At 31.2% G+C, this 22,699-nt stretch overlaps 2 protein-coding genes across 3 annotated transcripts in view; one reads left to right on the top strand and one right to left on the bottom strand.

The window, feature by feature from the left end:
• Positions 1-9,842: 9,842 nt before the first annotated feature.
• mEFG1 (mitochondrial translation elongation factor G 1) lies at positions 9,843-20,221 on the bottom strand. Its single transcript, XM_068765050.1, has 11 exons — positions 20,105-20,221; positions 19,652-19,798; positions 18,431-18,750; positions 16,993-17,231; positions 15,603-15,982; positions 14,447-14,685; positions 13,570-13,731; positions 13,075-13,193; positions 12,013-12,225; positions 11,067-11,268; positions 9,843-10,062 (listed from the first exon to the last, which is right to left on the bottom strand). Exons 1-11 carry the CDS (start codon positions 20,180-20,182, stop codon positions 9,921-9,923), a joined length of 2,241 nt encoding a protein of 746 aa, XP_068621151.1. The 5' UTR covers positions 20,183-20,221; the 3' UTR covers positions 9,843-9,920.
• A 436-nt stretch (positions 20,222-20,657) lies between these two features.
• Positions 20,658-22,699, top strand: part of Lrch (Leucine-rich-repeats and calponin homology domain protein) — a 78,853-nt gene continuing 76,811 nt past the window's right edge. For both annotated transcript variants that reach the window (XM_068765189.1, XM_068765188.1), the window contains exon 1: positions 20,658-20,851. In XM_068765189.1, the coding sequence (XP_068621290.1) occupies positions 20,662-20,851 (190 nt within the window). In that variant the 5' untranslated portion in view covers positions 20,658-20,661. The remainder of the gene's footprint in view (positions 20,852-22,699) is intronic.

The raw sequence follows: 22,699 nt of genomic DNA, 5'->3' as shown, positions 1-22,699 counted from the left end.
ACAGCGATATATGATTTCTCTTTATTCTTCGTTTCTCTTATGTAAAGGATGATCTGCTAAAGGTAAAAACTTTAAAAGGAAGAATGTACTGCACATTTGCCATCAATTGCTGTCAAAAATCAATGATTTCAGAAATTTTAAATAAAGTAAGGATAATTTAAAAAGAGTTCACAATATTTGGATAACTAAATAATATAGATTACAGTTTATAATTTAAAGTAATTTTAACGTTAATAAAACTTTAACATAATATAAATAATGAATAATTATTTTTGTAGATTGTTCGAGAACAATCCCGCGAATGTAAGCTACTTTCATTTATATTCTCAACAAGCTAGACGTATAATAGACAAACGTCTATATCAGTAAATAACACAATTGCGACAGTCTAGTCCCTTTCATGTAAATATATACTTAACGTTGTCAACGACAACTTTATTTACGAGTTTCCGAATCCGTATTACTTTTACGAATTACAACTTCTTTAGTAGTCGTGAAGACACTTTTCCTACACACGAGCAAAACTATGATATATGTACGTCTAACAACATTGCCGAAATAAGTCAAAGTTTGTAATAACCGTCAAAAGAAAATGGATGTCATTTATTTCCATCTCCGAGGCAAAGGAGCGGAAATACAAAATCAACGAACGGAAAAAGAACATGTTATGAAAGAAATTACTGTGGTGCGGTGTGTAGACAAATCCATAGTGTATTATGCTTTTCAAGTTATTTGTAAATGTTGTATAAAGATGTCATATATGCTCTTTAGTCAGCTGGAGCTGAATTATGGTCAGCAAATCATCATTATCTAAACCGTAATACGATCACAGCTGGGCATAGGCCTCCTCCGAACTTCCAAGAGGACGGTTGGAAGAGGCTTACAACAACCGCGTTCGGATAAAGTTTACAAGACCCTGATCCGTGGTCTCCACTCCACAACCCTTGTAGTCCCAGCGGCCACCTGTTCTGCTCGCTATTTGACCTCGTCACTACCACAACAACTTACCTATTTACTAGGCTCTGTCGATTTATTCCGTTCGTCTACGGATTTCCTAGTTCCTGATTCAATCTCGAAGAGAGATTCCTAGCATAGTCCACTTCACTAACTTTTCATAAAGCTTCTATCGCAAAATAAAAAAAAAATTAGTCAAAGAACGCTTGTATGCTAAAGGTTACTACACTGTAAATGACTTCATAAAAGATAGCATAGCACAGGAGGAATGATATGTTTTTATTTCTGTATTGATTGAATATGCAGTTTTTATTATTTAAAAAATAATACATTTTCCCGCTGATTTTTTGTCCGTTTTTCTCAGCTCTGTGGCATGCATCATCCGAACAGATGATTAACTCAACTTGATGGCAATGAGAGACGTAGTCAATCGTATATTGAATAAAGGATTTTTGAAATTTAATTTGTACACTTTTCTTTATCTCTTATGTACTGTAGATGTAGTGAAATATATTATACGTACTTATATCCTACGGGATAGTTCTAAGTACTCTTCGTACTGGTTGAATTGTATACAAAGGCAATTTTAAAATTATATCATCATCATCATAGCTGAAGAATGCCTACTGCAAGGCAGAGATCTAATCCAAATACCTCTGCGATGATCGGTCTATCTGCCACCATCCAGCCACGACCTTGACTATGTCATCGGACCCCCTAGTGTGGAACTATACAGCGTCTACCGTCTCGTAGTCGCCGCTCGTTGCACAAGAGATGTGCTCCGACCACTGCACTTCAAATGAGCAATTCTTTGTGTCACGTCTGGGACCTTGGTTCTTCTGCAGATCACCTCATTTCTGTTTGAATCACCCAGACAACTAACAGAGAGCCTAAATAATTATACTTAAATTGAAATCTAGAAAAATCCGGTAAGTAAAAGTAAAAACAATTACTTCAACATGAGCACTGAAATAAAAGCGCGGCGGCAATCGGGTTACTAATGAGGTGGCTCCCAGCGACTTTCAAATGGCCGACCTCATTGCTATTCATATATAGATAATAAAAGAAACCGCAATATATACTAACCCGCCGAGGTCCTATCGGCATTTGTGCTATTTGTTATTCAAATGAAATTTGAGATCAGCGGAGAACGTATTTACCGCTTTAGAATTAATTTAGTAGTAACCGCAAAAGTCGGATTAATTTATCCTTGGGATACTTGATTAAAGACCTTCTATGTCCTGAAAGATAGCCGTTTTTGTGTATATAAAAAAGAAATAATTTATCTTTTTATTTCATGGATGATTACATTATTTTAATAGTTAAACTTTATTTATTAATTGTCATATTTTACAGGATTAAAAAGGTTGATTAAAAGTTAGTAATAGCTTTAAAAGGGCGAATGTTTAGCGCATTTATTAGTAAATGAGCCAAATATTTACAGCGTTTACACTTAACATTAATAAATGATGAGCGGTGGTAGCCCAGCGATAGAGAAATGACATGATCGTAGGTGGCGGGTTCGATATTTTATAATTCATATTTTGCGCATTAATTAAATAGTATTGCTACAGCTCACAAATAAGTTTCAAGAGGATGGGTCGCATTGTATTCTGCGGCGTACTATAATACCACACTGCAATCGCTATTCCTTCTGCCAAGCGATTTTGGTATATCCCCCATAGGAGAAGGTACTGCACCTTACTGTAGGCCGCTTCTATGGGCTTATAAAATGTTTCATTATGAATGCGTTAGGCCAATCATTTCTGGCAATGCATAATTTGAAAGCCAGATAGTAAACAATGATTAAGTTTGATATATAATCCGAATTATAAAAATGCTTTTACATGGATTTTTTGTCAGGATTTTTTTAATTGTGTATACCATATATTATTTTTAATCACCTATCATCAATCACCGTGTATAAAAAATAAAACTTTGTTTCCCTGGATCATATCATAACTTGAGATACAAAATTACCGATTTCTTTAAAGTTTCTAATAATTTTATATGGTATTTATAGAATAAAATTTAAATTTGGAGTGCGGCTTGTCCTTTAAATGTTGATAAATAAATAGTAAGAACAATCGTTTAATATTTGTGGTATAGATGTTGAAAATTCGCTTTTTAATTTATTTTTCTTTTTACATTCCTTACTGGTCAATGCAAGGAGGCGTAAAGATAATTAGTAGTCATTATTTATTTACGCACCAGAAAACAGAACTAACAATGATATGTATCAAACTGTATTATAATAATGCAATATTTTTTAAGGTATTTTTATATTTATCAAGGTTAAAATATAGGCTTACGTAAATACGTCAATACTTAATTATAAAAATGTTGAACTAATGAATTTTATGAAGCGTTTTTAATTTCGATTCGATTTTGAACAGTCTATGTAAAACTACATATTATAATTACGCGAAGTAGATGATAAAGTTTACGGAATAAAATTTGTATTCAAGTAATTTTAATAATTATATTTCTCAAAAAATCCAATTTATTTTATTTGATTTCTTAGCTCTATCATTTTCAACTTCACTGACGGAGCACTGAAGACGCTTAGCCTAAACCCAGGTAAAAAGCCGCATTAAGCGCCACCTTATATTCCAGACACGGGCTTGAAAACATTGAAGATATCGTCTTTTGTTCAAACGGAGATTCCCATTGTACTTTAAATGTATAAAATTCTGAAACAGAAAATAAACACCGACGAACAAATAGCTGAGATTTTTATTGACGACCAGTCTTACATACATAATTAGTGTACTATGTAATAATTTTAGAACATTTACTAGATCCTAAATAAAAGCATACATTTCTTTAATACACTACATTGAAACTATGGGTAAAAAGTAAGCGATAAAATTAAATCAAAATAAACATGTTTTACAAGATCAAAAATTGTCAGGTCGTTTTATTCTACATTAAAAGATTTATATTTAAGCCTTCGACCCAATCAATAAAAATACTGGAAATAAATTCATTGTTACTTCGTTTCAATTAACTTATTCTTTTACTAGGAGCGAGAAGTATACCACCGAAATCACTTTATAACGTGATGATTGATTTACCCTGTTTAGAGCATTAGGTAATTTCTGAAACGGGCTTTCAAAGCAGCATAGGCAAATTTTTTAAAAATTTGGTTAAGAAGAGAGAGAGTCTGGTCGATGAAGGTGAAAGCTAATTTGCAAGGAGACCTGAAACCTACTATGCCACTTATCAGCCCCAAACTCCATACTTGGCCTTTCTGAATTACTTCACTGAGTAACCTAGACAATAAAGGAGAGAATGGCGTTAGGTCATGAAAAAAAAGTGATCAGTGAGCCAATTATTTCAATTATTAAATACTACATAGTGAATAAAACAAACTAGAAAAACTACGACAAGTCACTTGAAATTATAATCTTTTGACTTCAGCTTCAGAAAAATGCATTTACCGCATACATCGTTAGACGTTTTTCAATCACCACATTTATGGTAACGAAATTGTAATAGTTCTATATCTCGATAGATACTAATAAAAACAAATGTTATAAAACAATTTAATAAATGTCTTTTAATAAGCTGGAATTTTTCATGGAGTAAGGAAAAAGAAAAAATTATAAAGTACATGAAGTGTTAGTCTACCTGAGATATATATACTGAAATATAAGGGAGGTAAGCTAACGTCAAGGCGTTTGTTCTGAAATCTCTCGTCTGCGTCTTGTCTTCTCCCATCTCACCGCTCATATGCCTCAGGCGGCGACTAGTACTTCCGTGTACAATATTGCTTTAATATGTACCTGTTGTTGAGATACAAGCTACTTCTTAGTGAATAGGCAATCGAAATCAATCAAACGGTTTCATTGCGAAAGTTTTATTAAGATGTTTTACTTCATCAGAGAACGGACCCACAACCTATATTCACATAGCAGTCTTAGTCTAGTAATATACTCGTATATCTCGACTTTTGTCAAGCTTTGTAACCTATATGCATGTAAGTCGAATGTAAGTCATTTTGGGAATTAAAATCGTAACAGGAAATCGTTATGTACTAATTAACGAAACTAATTTGCTTTTCCACAATATCGGATTGCAAGTGGGTCAAAGGGCGGCAACCGTTTATTGACTGAACGTGTGTGTGGACAATGTTGCTACGTAAAACAGATATAAAATAATTTTGTCTTTTTCACTTCCCATTTACTAAATTTAAATACGTAAAATTCAACTTTTTTTTGCGAAAATGAATAAATGATAGCTATGAGTTACAAAGCCAACCATCTCTCTCGCGGCATTAGAAGCGAGAAACTGGGTCAAATGCTGAAAAAACATGTCACCTGAAGACAAATGGCTTCAGTATTGTTGAACAACACAATAAATTTTTCCTTCACGGGCATGATATATTTTTTACTAATTAACAATGCCTTGATTTCTATGGGATGTATTAAATAAAAATAATGTTTAGTACAATTTAAATATATATGTTATTGATGCAGAACGTTTTCAGAACTGGCCACGTTTTAACAAAAAATAGTAAAAATAACATTCGATTTTAAAATTAGAAAAAAGAAATCTTTATCGTTTCACGTATATTACATCATTCTATCATCTATTTACTCTCTGGCCGCAACAAAAAAAATATTTTTTACTTTGGTTTAATAGGATGCAACGATGTATGTATTATCAAGAGGTCTATTTTGAAAACCAAATAAGCGTTTTTTTTTAAGTTGATATTCAATATTATTTTCTGAAATTTTAAAAGTTTTATACCTCTCGTATCTTTTTATTACCGTTGGGCAGCACAAAATTATTTTTTTGTTTTTATTATTAAATTTTTATTTTATTAAACATATTATTATTAAATTATTTTTATTTATTAAATTTAAAAAGAATATTGTTTCAATGATATAACCGAGTATAAAACATATGTAACGATATACAATATATAACGTATAAAACCGTGTTCCTTATTAAAAAAAAAATTGGTAATATAATTTTTTTTTTACATAAATCAACTAGAAAGCTAATATTTCCACTGATACAAAACTAAACTTATGAACCTTGAGTAGTTTTTTCACTATTCATTCGTTAAATAATATTTGATTTTAGAATATTCTAGAAATTGTATTATTAGCCATGTAAATAATTTCGCTGTTCAGGGAATGATATCATAACATTCGACGAATAATCATGAACTTTAAACTCAAAACTAAATAAATTATGTAGTCATTTTTTTGGTTATAATTTAAAAAGAATTCTAAGGCCTGTGTATTATTTATATTTCTTGTAAGAACTTTTGTCCGTATAACAGTAAAAGCTTTTTTAATTAAAAGAGGGGATTTATTGCCTAAGACATGTCGTTTAGAACTTAACGTCAACAAATAGTACGTGACGAGAATAATGAAATGTGCCGCTCCGCTTTTTTATTGGTCAAAGAAGAAAATATCGTCGAAGTTTTCTTTTAAACATTTAAAAGAAAACTTTTAGATTTGTATTTTTATGTCCACAATATAAATTTTACGAAATGTTTATCATCGCGTTTATTTATTTGATCAATAAAGGTATTTTTATACTTTACTTTCAGAAGCAAACATTTTTATAGGTTTATTAAAATTTAAGATTCTTTGAAGTTTTTAGGATGTCTATTGTATTCCAAAACTAGTCAAATGGGATCTTAAATTTTGGTAAGTGTAATTACCTCTCAGATTTTGTTACAACTTAAAATAACTGGATCGAATCAGGAATAAGGAGATCCGTAGAAGAACAAAAGAACTGACATAGCTCAGCGGATTGGCACGTCGAGATTTAGATGATCCTGTTAAGTAAGAAAAGGACCAATATTTAGCCACTTCCGCACATGCAGTGGTAGTCGTGCAACAAAGTGCACCGCCCGCCAGCCCGCTGATAAATGCGTTTGCGGCAAACAATGCAAATTACACAACTGCCACCGTCAAATCACTCAACACGTGTTTCACCCCTCCACGGGCCGGGCATCTTCAGGAGTTATGTTACACCGATTAGTGCTAAACACAGTGTGACTGTGACACTCTGTGTTGTTTGTGGAGTGGACTTCCGCAAGGTAATGCCTGATTCCATTAAATATAAAAGATCCTGTTAAGGTCGCCGAAAGACGCTGGATGCCGCTTCCAACTGGTTCTATTGAAAATCTATGGTGAAGCCTATTTCCAGCTACGTACTTGTTACGGCTGAAATGATGGTGATAAAATATAGACTCAATTATTCATATCATCATTAAAAAATTGTCACCTAGTTGGACTAATAAAGCCGTCTAATGTTTTGAGGTGATAAGCTCTGACGAGGGGCGGCTTAACCTATAGTGCAGGGTGTGCAATGCATACGGGCGCCGCTGTTTCAGGGGGCGCGGCAGCAACAGAGATGTGTTACAGGGATAAAAACAATGTGTTATTCTGCCGTCATAAGAAAAAACTCTGTAACTAATACCACACTGTAAGCTATACCTACTTATAAAATAGCTTGTTGGAATATCATAAAATTTTCTTGTTACGACGGCAAAGTTAATAGTTATAGCCGCGGGGGGACGGGAGGTCAGGCCGGGGACGCCAAGGTTTCATTGCACACGGGCGCTACACGAGCTGGAGCCACTACTTGGCTCTGACATTAAGTTGCATAAGATTTTGTTTAACAAAATTTCGTGTGTCATGTCGTCACATTCTTTTACAAATAAAAAACTTTCAGCAAATTTTAATAAGTCTTTTTAAATTCTATAATTATTTATTTAGATAATAAAGAAATTTACCAAAGCAGGTACCGCGTCTAGTCACAAAGTTAAATGTAATTCAATTTATCACCCTAATTATATTAATTTAAGAAGATACGAATTAGACGAAAATCAAGTTGATTCTCATTGATATTCATAGTCACTTAATCTATCCTTTAATCTCATTTTATTTCTTATTCCTGTCTCATGCAAATTGGCTTTGGTCTTAAAATGTTCTATCCCGTCAATCTGTACCCTTGTCATTGGTAATTAAGTAGTTACTTTGAGACAATACTTACAAAATGCAAAACGTAACATAGATACTTTATAATAATTAATGAATATATAATTTCCAGGTTTAAAACTTACTAAGGCTTAGTTTAAGGTTTTTTTTTGTGTAGTTCTGAAGTACGTGATATATTTCATATGAAAAATATTTGATGAATTAAACCGCACGGCTTTTCAGTACGGAATGCATGTATTGTCAAAATTATAATATTTATAAACTCGCAGGAATAATATCATAAAAGGGTTGCACAGCAACGCGGCTTATCGAATAGCACGCCGTTTATTGTGAAGTTTGTCAACACATAGCCCTGTTGCGTTGGCAATCTGACAGGCCTGTCAGAGTTGCCTGTACATTAAAATAATTGCGTACAGAAAAACGCCACAACAATTTTAGGATAGGTGGTAGGTTCTAGTGTGGAAACGTTACCAAAGTCTGTTAAATATCTTACTACTGGCAGTCTTAAAGGATTTACATATATAAAATCTTTATTTTGACGCGTTGTTCTCAATGTTCTAGAAATGTGTTGAACGTACGTTGCGACCTGCCGTTGGATTGTGCATGAAACGGCCAAACCTCCCTAGTAGGTGTTTCGTTTAAAAGTCCAATAAACTCTTGTAACGTGCCATCAAAACACTTCACATAAATTACAATTGTAACAAAAATATACAGGATACTGCCAATTTGCTATCAAATAATTTATGGTACACCCAGTTCAAAAATCAATGGTTTCAGAAATAATAAATAACCTTATGATGATATAGTAATAAAAGCCGTTTTCAAAGTTCCAATCACTACATTGCTCCCTTTGGCTTCTTGGTGACAGATTCGAAGAAGTCCATTGCGTGTTAATCATGGAGATACCGGTTAGTAAGGTGCGCTAGGTTCTGGCATACCTTTGAAAGTAAAATGCGAAATGTCGAAGAAGGAACTGCGAATGTGTGTGTGCCCCGCCATAAGGATGATGATAGAACATCGTAGAGGTTAGAGGTGCTGAAAGTCCGACATTACCTATTCTTACCACCACAAGGACGAGTATGCGAAGGCATTTCCACCACATTAAACCAAAAAATAAAAATGCGTGGAAAGAAAACAAAATACTGCCTGAAGAACCAAATTTAACAAGGAATGGAGAGGAGGGATGTAAGGTGACAGAAGCTCAAAATTTGATGAATGAATGAAAATGTGAAGAATAAAAGGAATGTGAAAAAATAATTTGTAACGTCACCGCCCTATTTTTTGTAGGGCAGGGACGTTACAAAAGCGGAAGAGGAACGAAAGGCCCCTACAACGGGAGCCATAAAACACGTTACCATTTGTTTACCATTGTCATCATGAAACAAAAGGGTTAAATATAGGAAAAAAATATTTGTACCTTATGTTTAGTTAATGACGGATTTTCTTTTATCATCACCGTGAGACTAGACGATGGGTCTCATGCAAATAACTTTCATTCTATATCTGTAGTTTTCATAGGTATTACACAAAATAAAAAGGGCTAGAATGTAATTACGATTGTAGTTATTAAAAATAAAAATTTAATAGTTTTACTTAGTTATAAAACGTACGTGATGTTCACGGTACGCGGGCCGAGCTCGACTGACGATCAGGCCGACTGCATTAAGTTCCGCGAGGCAGGGACTATCGACAAAGTAGATTAAATCAACTTGAGTTTAAATTCGTTGTTTTTTTTAGAAGTACATTTGAATGTATCATTTATTTAGCTATCTAAAAAGGACGCTGACGGCAGTATCACAGTTTATAACTAGTTCAGCTACCAAAGACACAGTAGAATTAAATGTTCTGTAATACTTAGTAAACATTAAAATATATTATTGATATAAATTAAACTATGTAAAAATTAATAACAAATTTATTAACAAGTTTTGATCTATTTTATTCACTTAAATAATAATTATAAATAAAATTATTCTACAGAATCATCTAGGCGGTACGTTAATTTTTTTTCTTTTTCTGATCGGGTACTAGGCCCATATCCTCTTGATACTTTCTGATCAGCTGATCTTGTACTTCCGGTAAGCATGGGGAGTAACGACTGTACTCCATGCTGAATTCGCCTTTGCCTTGGGTCATTGATCTAAAATTAAAAATTAACTTCTTTATTAATGTTATTTAAAGAAAAAATTAAAGAGAAACAAGATGTTAAGGTTATTTTCACAGATTCATATAATGTGTTTTTGATATTTCTTTTTAAAAAAATATCAATATTCATCTATTCATATCGTTTTCCACATATGATCATTTGCAGTGAAGTCACACTTGTATGCGTCTTGAGGAGAATGCCAGAACGCAATTTCATGTAAACTAGAATCAAATTTGTTCTATATTGGCATGCCTTAATTTAAAAACACAATATTGAATTAGAAATGAGGAGAACCGCAGAAGAACCAAAGTCACCGACGTAGCTGGTTTGAAGAGGCAGTGGGTGGGGCACAACGGTTATGCAACTGATGGCCTTTTTTTATGGCCCCCGCTATTGGGGGCCTCTCGTACCCCTATCTTTGGTGGAAGAGGGACTTTATGGGCAATTTTATTTATTCACGTAATAATGTTAACTATATAGACGGTTAACCTGCTCGGTGGACTGTCGACATAATTAAGGTCGCGTGAATTTACTGGACGCTAACAGTGCAGGACTAGTCATTGTGACAATATTTGTGCGAGGTCTATGCCTAGCAATGCTCTACTCCTCAGCGAAAACTTTTTTTTTGTGTATTTCATAACATTCTACACAGTTATAGAACAAATCATTCTTAATTTTAAAATACTCGCTGCATTATGATTTATTTACAAGTTTTTTCTTAATATACAACTTAAAGTCAATTATATGACAACTTATAATGTCTCTACATTACACCGGAGTATATTGTAACACTGTACACAGATGATCACAAATTTATTACTAATTATTTGAAGGCTATAGAAATGTATAACAAGCTTATCTTTATTACTAATTCTAACACTATGTACATCGTATATTTATTATTATTAATGTGCACATTAACTAAGTTTAGGCTAAGCACTGTCATAATTTTTTTATTACTACCATAAGAAGGTAACTTTTATATTTGTATTATTTACCTCAATTCACCGGCATATCCAAACATGTTATTCAAAGGCACTTCAGCGTAAATCGTCGCCCAACCCTCGGAGCCCTCTGTGCCGGTGACAATGCCTCCCCTCTTGTTAAGCTGACCAACGACCGCTCCGTGAAATTCGTCCGGCATCGTCACCTCCACGAACATAATCGGCTCCAATATTTGCCAAGCGCCATTATCAAACACTAGAATGACAAAACTCGAAAAGTTCAGTATTTCAACAATTTACATTATTGAAAATATTTCTGTAAAGATGCTGTATTACTTATTGATTAATTAATGGTACTGAACGAATGGAATCTATTCTCTGAGGTATGACCTAAAAGATTAAATATATGTCATTTATATAACACAAAGTCTACATAAATAAAGTCTTCAAAGCAAGTTTTATAATTAAATATTTATAAAATAACATATCAATACAAACTCTTGCAATAGAAATTATTCTGGGTCTGTAGGCTTTTGTACTGCCAGAACTTATTGGTCTATCACATAGCAATAAAAATATAACCAATCATATAGAATTAAATAAAAGATTACATATATGTGGCAGTGATTAGATTAGGTAATTTAAAAATTATGAAACGGTAAATAAGATACAAAATATATAAAACGATATTATTACATAACATATAGACACATTTTTAATTAAACATTATATAACAGAACTGTAAAAATGTTTTAATACAATGCAAAATGTAAAAATATACTAAGAACTTATATTATAACAAAATATAATCAACAAATCTACAAAATATTTGATACAATTTGCTAAATTAATTTATATTACTCTTTTACGCTTTATGCAATGGCAGTTTTAATGGCTAATCATTGGTTTACAAGATTAAGCAGCGATAAACCATGATTTGGTTCTAAAAGTTTTCGGAATAACATAAATCTGTTATTATATTTTAGTAATTCCAAATTACCTTCTTTTACCGCGCCTTTAGCAGCTAGGAAGAAGGCAAGTTCACTGGAGTCCACAATGTGATGGGCACCATCTTGCAGCCGAAACTTGACCCCTGATATTTTGTGGCCTGACAGATAACCTTTTTGACACGTATCGATAAATCCTCTTTGAACGCCAGGCACGAAGGGTTTGGGAACATTTGTTCCTACGGTTTCATCAACGAACTCCAGTACTGAAATTATATTAAAATATTTATGAAAATAAATCCATATATATGTGATGCAAGTAATAAAATTATAAAAAAAAAATCTTTACAAAATGGCGTAGAAAAATATAAAAATTAAGAAAACACGTGATGTTGTTACTCATATTCAAATGCTTAATGGCTGTGTCCATTAGAAATTTATTTATAACAAAATCAATTTATTTATTGATTTAATATAAAATCAATATATATTGTCTACTCTGAAATATGTTAAATGAATATTATTTTTCTATTACAATTCTACTGGCCAATACTTTCTAGTAGTCTGGACTACTGTGCTAGGACAGTAAAAATATATATACACAGTACAGTAAAAAAAAATATATATATATATATATAATTGTAACAATTTTCTTCATTTCCATCAAACATTATTAAATTTTATTTAAAAATAATGACAGGTGGGGTTTTGGCTGGCTCTTCCTTGCAAATCAACTTATTGAGCCGACTTATGATGTTAAAATAATCGACGATTCAAAAGTGCGTATAAATGCAAAACAAAGACAGTTTGAATTTGAACATAACATGAGAAAAATATTAATAAAACTTGATGTATAACAAAACCCTCCACTGGATTCAGCTTCTCTTGTAGATTTATATATTACAATGAGAGATTGGTATGCAAACCAGTACTCAAAGAAAATTAATAAAAAAAAACAATTCAAACTTTATGATGGTGATTAGACTAATTTTATGATGTTTTAATTACATATATAAATACATAAAAAATCAAGTACATAACGTGCATAGAAGTTCTTGAATGCTTATGAATAATATATTGATAATGTTTATTGTAATTATAAGTTCGTTGCTTACATGTGTTCTGGTGGGGTGGCAATGGTTCCATAATACCTATAACTCTAGCATACTGTCCAGCACCTCCAGATTGCTTCTTATGGAGGTAGTCAAATGTACAAGGCGACATCATTGTTTCTCTGTGAAAAAGGAATACAAATTACATTGAAATACATACAAAATAACATGATCCATTTTGTTTTTATAATTATTCTCACAGCTTCACCATGACAAGACACTAAGCCTAGCGTTATTCTAAATTTGTTTTTGATCAGGTGGACGCTCCATGTAGTAACTGAATCCCAAGAAAGGACCCCTAATCATAGGTGCCCCAAAATACTGTATCTAGGCTTGTTCATACATGTTTCAGAAATATTACCAAATTAACATTAAATAATAAAAATTTACAGACTAATAAAATTATAAAGATGCTTTTTAGATTAGATTTAGATTATAAGGGTAGAATCTGAATACAAGTAAAGAATTGTAGAATAAAATTGATGTTTAAATTCATACCTGAACGCTACTTTAGGTTTCCCTAACTCAACAGGACAATTATATTCTCGTTCCATTCTCTGTGCATAGATCTCTAAGTGTAATTCACCCATACCCGACACAATTGTCTCTTTATTGTCTCCATCATAGCGAAAATGGAATGTTGGATCTTCTTTGGTGAATCTAAAAAATAAAAAAATTATGATATAATATATACTATAATCTTTATACATCTTCATCAGTAGTCTAGAATTGTCACATATATCCATTTTTTTCTAGTAAACTAAGATACAATGTTCAACAAGAGATAGTGATATATAACGATAAAAACAAAAACAATTGTGGCTGTTAAAAACTTATATATTATTAATAATTAAAAGTGTATAAATTAGATCTAGGACTTTTACTTAAGGGGGCCTTTCATTATATACGTTTTCTCTAATAAAGTAGAGAAGAGGGGACGGCGAGGTGGAGGATTGTATAAAAAAAACGTCTGGTTCAAATGCTTCAACGGCGATTACAAATATATCAGAATTTTCAAGAAACCTTTGGACATATAAACAATAAAGAAAATATTTATTAGCTATTTAATTTACTTAATTATTAATTTATTTAAATTTCGATATAACTAAAAAGTAATTTTTTAAATGCATTTGTATTGTCAATTATTTTCATGGGACGAGTGGTGGTAGCTTTAGCGAAGTAATATTTCCAAATGGGTGGTCAAAAGAATTGGAACGATGAGGAAGGGAGGAGACTATAAAAACGAAATTTCTGGAGACTTTTTTTCATAAACGGTCCTAAGGTACCAGGATCATTGACCTTACAAATATTACTAGCCACGTTTTAATAATTTTATATCTGCAATAACTATACTAAATAGTGAATATTCTTATACCTTGCAACAGCCTTAGAGAAATTATCTCTGTCCTTATTATTCTTTGGCTTTATAGACATTGAGACCACAGGGTCTGGAACATGTATTGATTCCAAGGAGAGATTCAATTTCCCGTCATTAACAAAAGTATCACCGGAAGCGCAATCGACACCAAAAAGTGCAAATATATCTCCAGCAAGAACCTCATTCACTTCCTCCATATTGTTAGAGTGCATTCGGACTAAACGAGAAACTTTAACCTGTTTAAACATAACATGAATTATATACAAAGATCTTATGGTCAAATAAATAATTTTACATAAAATTGATTTTTGCTATAAATTAAAGAAGCAGGTTTTGTGCGATTTATTATTGAATAATATCCATTCCAGAAATGAAATGGTTTATTATGCGATCCACTTAAATATGGTTATAAACCGTAATTATAAATCAATAATAATAATAATAAATTCACTAAACTTTCTTATGATATCCAACAATTAATCATATTTGGATAAAAAAGTATTAATAAACCAAGGTTTATTGATCCTGATTAACAAATAAAATTTAACGACCGCTTCATAAAGATTGTTCAACCATCATTACCTAAAATTTTCTGTATATATACATCAATCACATTACATACAGACAACATCTCATTTTCTTACATAAATAACAAGGCTTGATAAACTATTAATTTGAAATTATTAATGTTATTATAATCCTACCTACCCTCAAGTAATTTAATATGTAGATTGGAGCGCACTAGTCAACCCCCTTAGAGACCAACCCAATGATTCTGTTTCAGATAGTAGGTTCATATCCAACACATTCAAACTTTTATTTTCTATTGATTAATATAATGAAAAATGTCTATATGTTATTTAGAAAATAAAAATAAATATTTTCTAATAGTTACTTTGATATTATTCGAATTAATTTTAAAATGTTATACCTGGTAGAGACATATAAATGTTACTTATGTAACAGTTATCTGTATCACAGTTTTCTTTATACAAAGGTGTTTTTCTTATTAAGCAAACAATTAAGTTTTAAGTAAATATACATTACATTAATATATCTAATTAAGTATTGAATACTGTCCATCTATATATATTACATAATCGGGCTTCTATATATATTACATAAATGTTAACTAAATCACTAGTTAACTCACCTTCTTTCCAGTTCTTGCATTGAAAATATTATCGCCACGCTTCAGCATACCTTGGTAACATCTCAAATAAGTCAACTGACCAAATTTGCTTACTTCCAACTTAAAAGCCAATCCCACAAATGGCTTATTATCACTTCTACTTGGATCTAACAATATATTTTGTCCTTCACCTTCCTTCTTCTCGTTAAATATAGCGGTGTTCTCAACCTCACCCGGGTGCGGAAGGTAGTCTAATACTGCATCCAGTAGCGGTTGTACTCCTTTATTCTTTAAAGCCGTTCCCAAAAGTACAGGCGTAAAGACTCGTTTTAAGGCCGTCCGACGTATTGCCTCTTTCAGGTCTCCAATAGTAGGTGTTTTTTCTTCTAAGAACAGCTCACCTGTAAGGCAATAAATATAATGTTTTATTCACAACTAATATTATAAGTTATTAAAGAGCAATATTAAAATTACAGTAGTAAAGAAACTGTTGCACAGTGCCTAAGAAGTGCGCAGGAAGGAGCTGAAGAAAAAATAGCTTTCGAGCCGCCGCCTCGAGCGTTATCACTAGTCTAATGAAACAGGAATGCTGATTATCCTCTTCGCCTTGATAAGCGCAAACCTTATGGAGTGGTACAGCGGTTTCTGTAGCACCATAATGAATAATGTTGTACCGGTAATTTACCTTTTAATTAACTATCTAAAGCATGATTATTAACAAAAAAAAATGTACTTTTATATAAATAACTATTGTATAAGAAGCTGTAAAAGCAGTGAGGATTCAGGCTTCGAATTAAAGGTTGACAAAAACCTTGAGAGGAAACCTACATATCCTAAGGACCAAATTTCACACTGCTCTCACATGTGGATAACCACACACCACTCTAATCTTGTGTCCCAACAGTGTGAACTTTGTAAGAGTCCAACATAACACAATAAATAATTAGTTTAGTTTAATATAATATATTAAATGATCACAATAAATGGCCAGGAAAAATGGTGACAGCTTGGAAAAATTTCTGATGATCAGAATATTGGACGTTCGGCGACCACGGGGCTCCAGCCACTGATCGATGAGGACTGTGCCATACTTGATACAACTGTTGCCAAAGCTATACGAACTGCTCTGAACCAGCAAAAAATTAGTGCATGGTGTGCGAAACTTTCCAAAGAGGGTCACGACAATCCTCAACATGGTGGGATACGACGTAGTTAGCAGTTTACAGTGAGCTCTTCTTAGACCAAAGCGCATTAGGAACGCTCATTGGTTTAAGTCAAAGGGTGATATAAGAAGAGAGCTCAACTTCTTCTAGTTCCTATCAAATAGAGCTCTTCTGGCATTCTTCTTATGTCATATAATAAATACAAGTCAATAATAATGAGTGTAAATAAAATGGTTTTAATTACCTACCTAATTTCTCATCTACGTTTGACAAGTGCTCTATTAATTCATGACGTCTTTCTTGGACTTCAGCCCTTCTGTCTTGAGGAACTTCATCCAACCGGACTTTCTCACCGTAGTCACCCTCAAAATACATTGCTCTTTCTTGAACAAGGTCTAGTATACCCTGGCATTCTTTTTCCAAACCCATCGGTAAATGAAGGAAGGCTGCATTATGGTTCAGTTTTGAACGCATCTGTTTTAATACTCTGTTATGAAGAAAAACATACATTAATTATTATATATATAACATAAATTAATCATTAGATTTATGGATGAACTTTTTATGGAATCTTTTTTAAGTATCTAATATTTTATTTCAGAATATATACAGCATTATGTGACAATTTATTACATTAAAGTATCTAATAATGCCAAAGAAATCAACATTTTGTTATGATGTGTCAGCTGTTTCTTATTCCAAGTCACCAAGAGCAGTAACGGACTTTATATATATCCCACCACAGTCAGTGGAAGTCACTGAATGCAGGCTGCTTTTAACTGGTGTTATAGGATGTCTATATATGAGACCTATGTCTAGCAGTGCATATTGTACAGTTGAAATAATAATAATTTTAATAAAGAGGGGATAGCGCTGCTTAGTTCAATACAGGACGAAGGGCCAAACTAGTCCACAATATTATTGTACTGAATTTTGAAAAAATATAATTCTTAATTTTATTATTAATCACCAATTTTAAAAATTGATATTATTATTACATTTCATCATATTTTAGTTCATTTTTTAAGTATATCTGTGTGCTAGATTTCATATTAATAATTATTTTAAGATAGTAAGGTTAAGTTGTTTTGTTATCTTACTATAATAACTAAAAAAACGCATCTAGGTGTATTTTTTGCAAGATTCCTAAAATGTGCTATTATATTTTATCTGCTTTAAATTAAAAATTATGCCAATTATTATTAAGGCTTAATAAAATTATTTTATTTTGGTTGCTTTCATTGAAAATAAATAAAAGTATGTATTTTAGCGGGGTTGTTATGAATTGTAACTTTCTGTATGTATTGTAAAATATATTTTATGAATTGTTAATCTTACATAATTCACAAAATGTATGATACCACTTGCCACAAAAAATACTACACTCTTCAGGTTTCACTGGCCCATAGGAGACTAAACTGACTGTAATCCATATAGATTACTGTCTCTGTCTCTGTCCTAATAGGAAAGTCAGTATACCAAATACCAAATAATTATATATAATTATATATAATATCAAATAAAATACCAATACCAAAAGTTACATGTTCCTCACAGTGTAAGGTTTATATCAACTACAACTAAAACCTCTTTAGGAGAGACTTGTGTGTGTCTATTGACTGACATGATGTTTATGACAACTAAGACAGAATTTTATCTGAACATAGCTAATATAATATTACTGACCTTTCTGGATTTGCTCCCAATCTATCTAATTTATTTATAAATGCAAGACAGGGTACATTATATCGCTTCATTTGCCTGTTAACTGTCAGTGTCTGACTCTGAACACCTCCCACAGCACAGAGAACGAGTATGGCACCATCTAAAACCCTTAAAGCTCTTTCTACCTCCACTGTGAAGTCCACATGTCCCGGAGTATCAATGATGTTTATGTTGTGTTCTTTCCAAATTGTGTATGTAGCGGCAGACTGAATAGTGATGCCTCTTTGACGCTCCAACTCCATTGAATCCATAACAGCACCAACATTGTCTTTACCTTTAACCTAAAACATTTCAGAATAAAACATTAAATATACAATTATATCTATGTTTACATATATGTGATTTACACCTATTACCCATGAGGCTTAGACACTTTAAATTTGTTAGGAATAATCCTTTTGCTTAGTAGGGGTCTGCTATTATTGCCACATACAAATTTCCACCCACAAGCAGCTAAGGAGTTAAGGGGAAGTTTGTTAACTTCACAAAGCATTAGATCAGCTAGTGATGAACAGTAACAATATAATGTTTTTGGGTTAACAATGTTGAACAATATTAAATATAAATTTTAAGAAAAAGTTTAAATTGTCAGTTTCTAAAAACTAATGTATTCAAGTATTTATGTTAAAACAACAAATTTGTACTACAGTAAACAAACTAGAAAATTGGAATATTAAACATATTTTGAGTGACAGATGAAGCTGAGAATATGTTTCAGAATTCCCTATGCCCAGTCTTTTCAACATGCAGCCATCTAAGATCCTTAAAAGCTAGATGGATTGCTGATCCAGTGTAATTAATAATATAACAACCCCAAGCTAAGGTTCTTAAGTATACAAGTTTAGTTACTATAAAATTATCTGGGCTAAGTGCCTTTAGTGTTCTGCCACCTTCAATTTAGTGATGCAATAAATATCAAGAAATAAATAGCAGTTTCTTTGCCTATCAGGTTAATTGTTCTGTTATCCCTATCTGTGTTCTGTTTATTCATTAACTTTCATGATTTAAACTATTTTAGAAATCTGAAATTTTATTTTATTTGCTGATGATATTTTTGAATTAAATAATTTACTTTACAGATAGTTTAAATATTTTTTAAAATTTTTAATGTTTCCAGGGCTATGATGTCCAGTAAGAAATAAGGCATAAATATATTTAAGTTAACAAAGGAATAATTATTACCTCATGCATAACGTCTATTCGACCTGTGTAAAATAATATCCGTTCAGTAAGAGTAGTTTTTCCAGAGTCTATGTGAGCTGAAATACCAATATTCCTAATTTTCTCTAATGGTTTATGCTCTGCAAATTTAACATGTGAAGAATATGCCTGAAATAAATGTATATTTATCGCTCATTTAGCTCCCAAATTTACTCATAAAACAGCATCTTATATAACAAAATTTAAGGAACAACTAAAACTTTGAAAGTTATTTTAACATAATCAAAATAAATAACTTAACCATTTTAAGACTCAAAGATTTTATAGACAATTTACAGTAACTTTAACAGCTCGCGCTTAAGAGTATATTACAAAACATTTTGTTTTTAAAATTATGCAATAAATTTGGAATAAACTTGAAAAACCGACTTCTTCATTCGATTGTTATAATTATACTTGTAGCATAAAATATACCTGGCTTTTTAAAACGTTTGGGCACTTTTTAATAAGTTGTGGTAAATTTTGAATCCTAAATAAATTTAATAAAGTCATTTTGATATAATTAAATATATAGAGCTATATTACTTTTTTAGAAATATGGTAACTAAGAGGTTATTTAATTGTCAATATGACAGTAATCAGCAAGCATAATTTTCTGCAGTTTTATTAAAAGCCAAAGGCACGAGAAACGTAGTAAACTAAATATTAAATAACTTAAGATGTTAGTTTTTGTTGCAAGTATATTTTATTATTGTTGAAAAATGTTGTTACGTGTTCCTTTCCATAGGATTAATATATAACATATTCATTAAAAAAAACTTTATAAAAAAACATAATACTAATAGGAACAAAAGCACAGATTACTAAAAACTACTTAAAGTTTTATAATAATATTTATTTTTTAAATTTCCTCAAGTTTTTAAGTCATTCATATCATAATGTTAATAATGAAGTTAGGTAAGCTTCGCGAAAGGCGCGTCTGTCAAGGAACACAAATTTAAATGTCAGTTTGGTTTCAGTTCAAAAAGAATATGGCCGTGTTAGGGCCAAGTGTGAGTGTAAATATGAACGGTCATAATAATATTCACAGTCAGTTAACGAAATCATTAGAAAGGATTCTTGAGGATGCCTACTTAAGTGGTGAATTAAAATTGAGCGGACGCAAGTTAAGGGAGTTTCCTAAACCAGTGAAATTTGATTTGAGTGATACAGTTGTGGCCGGTAAGTTAAATTTATAAATAAATCCCGCTGCATTTGCAACCTTTTTGTATTCCAATAAAATTTTTGATACATTTCATGTGTGATTTTTACTTACTTTCAGTATATTTTAGTTTTATTTAATATTGTTTACATTAGCTTTGTTGTGACCACTTTAAATCGTTGGCATGCACGCTTCTATTTTTATTTTCACAAACTTTGCACCCCTGTTATAGTTTCTTTGCTTATATATTTTTTTAACATAAATGACATTATATATTTTTTCCATTAATTATTATTGAAGAATAAATTTATTTTAATATTCCCTATTCTCTTTTTCTAAATATGTTATAATGTAATAGTCAAAATGAAATCAAATATTTTTAATCGATCTATTATTATCAACAATTTCATGTAAGGCATTTTCCAGTCATGTCATGTAAGCACTTTTTTAACATTATTATTGGATTCCTTTCTGTGTTTACATTAAAAATTAACAGTATGTAACACTCATTACAAAAATATAAGTCTTGCGTGATTTACTTTGCAATATATATAATTTTGTTAACTGTTTATGCTAAAAATATGTAACAAAACTTTTAAAGATTGACATATAGAGAAAAATATGTGAGTAGTTTTCATATAGGAATTTGATGAATCTTATAAGTTTATTGTTTACATGCTTCATTTAAGTGAAAAATTACTTATTTAATTTTAAAATATTAAAGCAAGGTAAGAATAATTTATCTCAACATTAACCATATTTAAAATATTTTATTACATTTTCTTATAAGTAAAGTCTACAAGTTTACTAACATCAATCATTTTAAACATTTATATACATAAATATTTAAAATGATTTATGTTGTTAAAGGGGAAAAATATTAAAATATACTAACATGGAAATTAAATTTTAAAATTTTATTTGTGCAATTTTTTATTATTTCCTGGTAACTATACAAAAAGTCTCTTATCTCATTATTTTTGTAACTTTGAGAATAATTTATTTAAAGTTGTTTAAACGTGATAGTATAAAGTGAACAATTAAAGGTGAAGTGTACATAGGGCTGGGCATATGATGTTACCAATGCCTAATTTAATTGGGCACTTTGTGGACTCTGCTAATGGATTGGTCTTTTTACAACTAAGTAGGCTAAGTAATTATCAATATGACTAATGAATAATTTTAATTAGTTCATGAAGCTACATTTTAAAAACTTCTTCAAAGATTAACAAAAATATAATTAGAGGAATATATTGTTTGTAATAACTGTCGGCTAGCATTGTTTTGTCTTAATTATGTACTATACACCCAATTTAATAGTTTTTGTTTGAGATTTACGTATAGTTATTTAAATGAATTGTTTTTAAATGCTAAACAGTAACTTGTAGAAACAGGTGAGATATGTTATTTAATATAGAATTAATGCAATGCATGTCTCATTGTAGAACTTAACATAGCAATGTTAAGGTAACAATGTGCATATTTCGTAATTTTTCATAAAAATTTTAGAATATATTCATGTTGTTAAGTACATAGTATTTGAATTGTTATAAGTTAATAATGTCATTGTACAAAGGTTGATCATTTGAAGGTGTAAAAGTTTTAAAGGGGTGAATGTATAGCTCATTTGCTGTCAATTAAGTATACCCTATTCAAAAATCATTGCTTTTAGAAATACTAAATAATATTATGATACATTTCAAAATTATTTATTGTTTTCTTAGTTTGCTAGAAGTTATTGATTTATCACATTTTAATAAAAATTATGCATCATATTACAAATTAATTGTTTTATACATGATGATTGCAAATAGGCATTAAAGCTGAAATGATTCATGAATTTAAAGATTTTACATTTACATTTAATC

This window comes from Battus philenor, unplaced genomic scaffold (genome assembly GCF_028537555.1).
Source record: "Battus philenor isolate CCGP_79_NKW_IND1 unplaced genomic scaffold, ilBatPhil1.0.hap1 SCAF_2, whole genome shotgun sequence".
NCBI classification, from domain to species: domain Eukaryota; kingdom Metazoa; phylum Arthropoda; class Insecta; order Lepidoptera; family Papilionidae; genus Battus; species Battus philenor.
The sequence above is the reverse complement of the archived record's forward strand: the minus strand, read 5'-3'. Positions and strand labels throughout refer to the sequence as shown.

Coding starts and splice junctions, on each gene's coding strand:
- mEFG1 (XM_068765050.1), bottom strand. CDS start 20,182: ATGACTTTATTAAATTTATTTAGGATTCAAAATTTACCACAACTTATT. Junction 17,232..18,430: donor TTGGGAGCAAATCCAGAAAG/GTCAGTAATATT, acceptor TCTTCATAACAG/AGTATTAAAACAGATGCGTT. Junction 10,063..11,066: donor GGATATGCCGGTGAATTGAG/GTAAATAATACA, acceptor TTTTAATTTTAG/ATCAATGACCCAAGGCAAAG.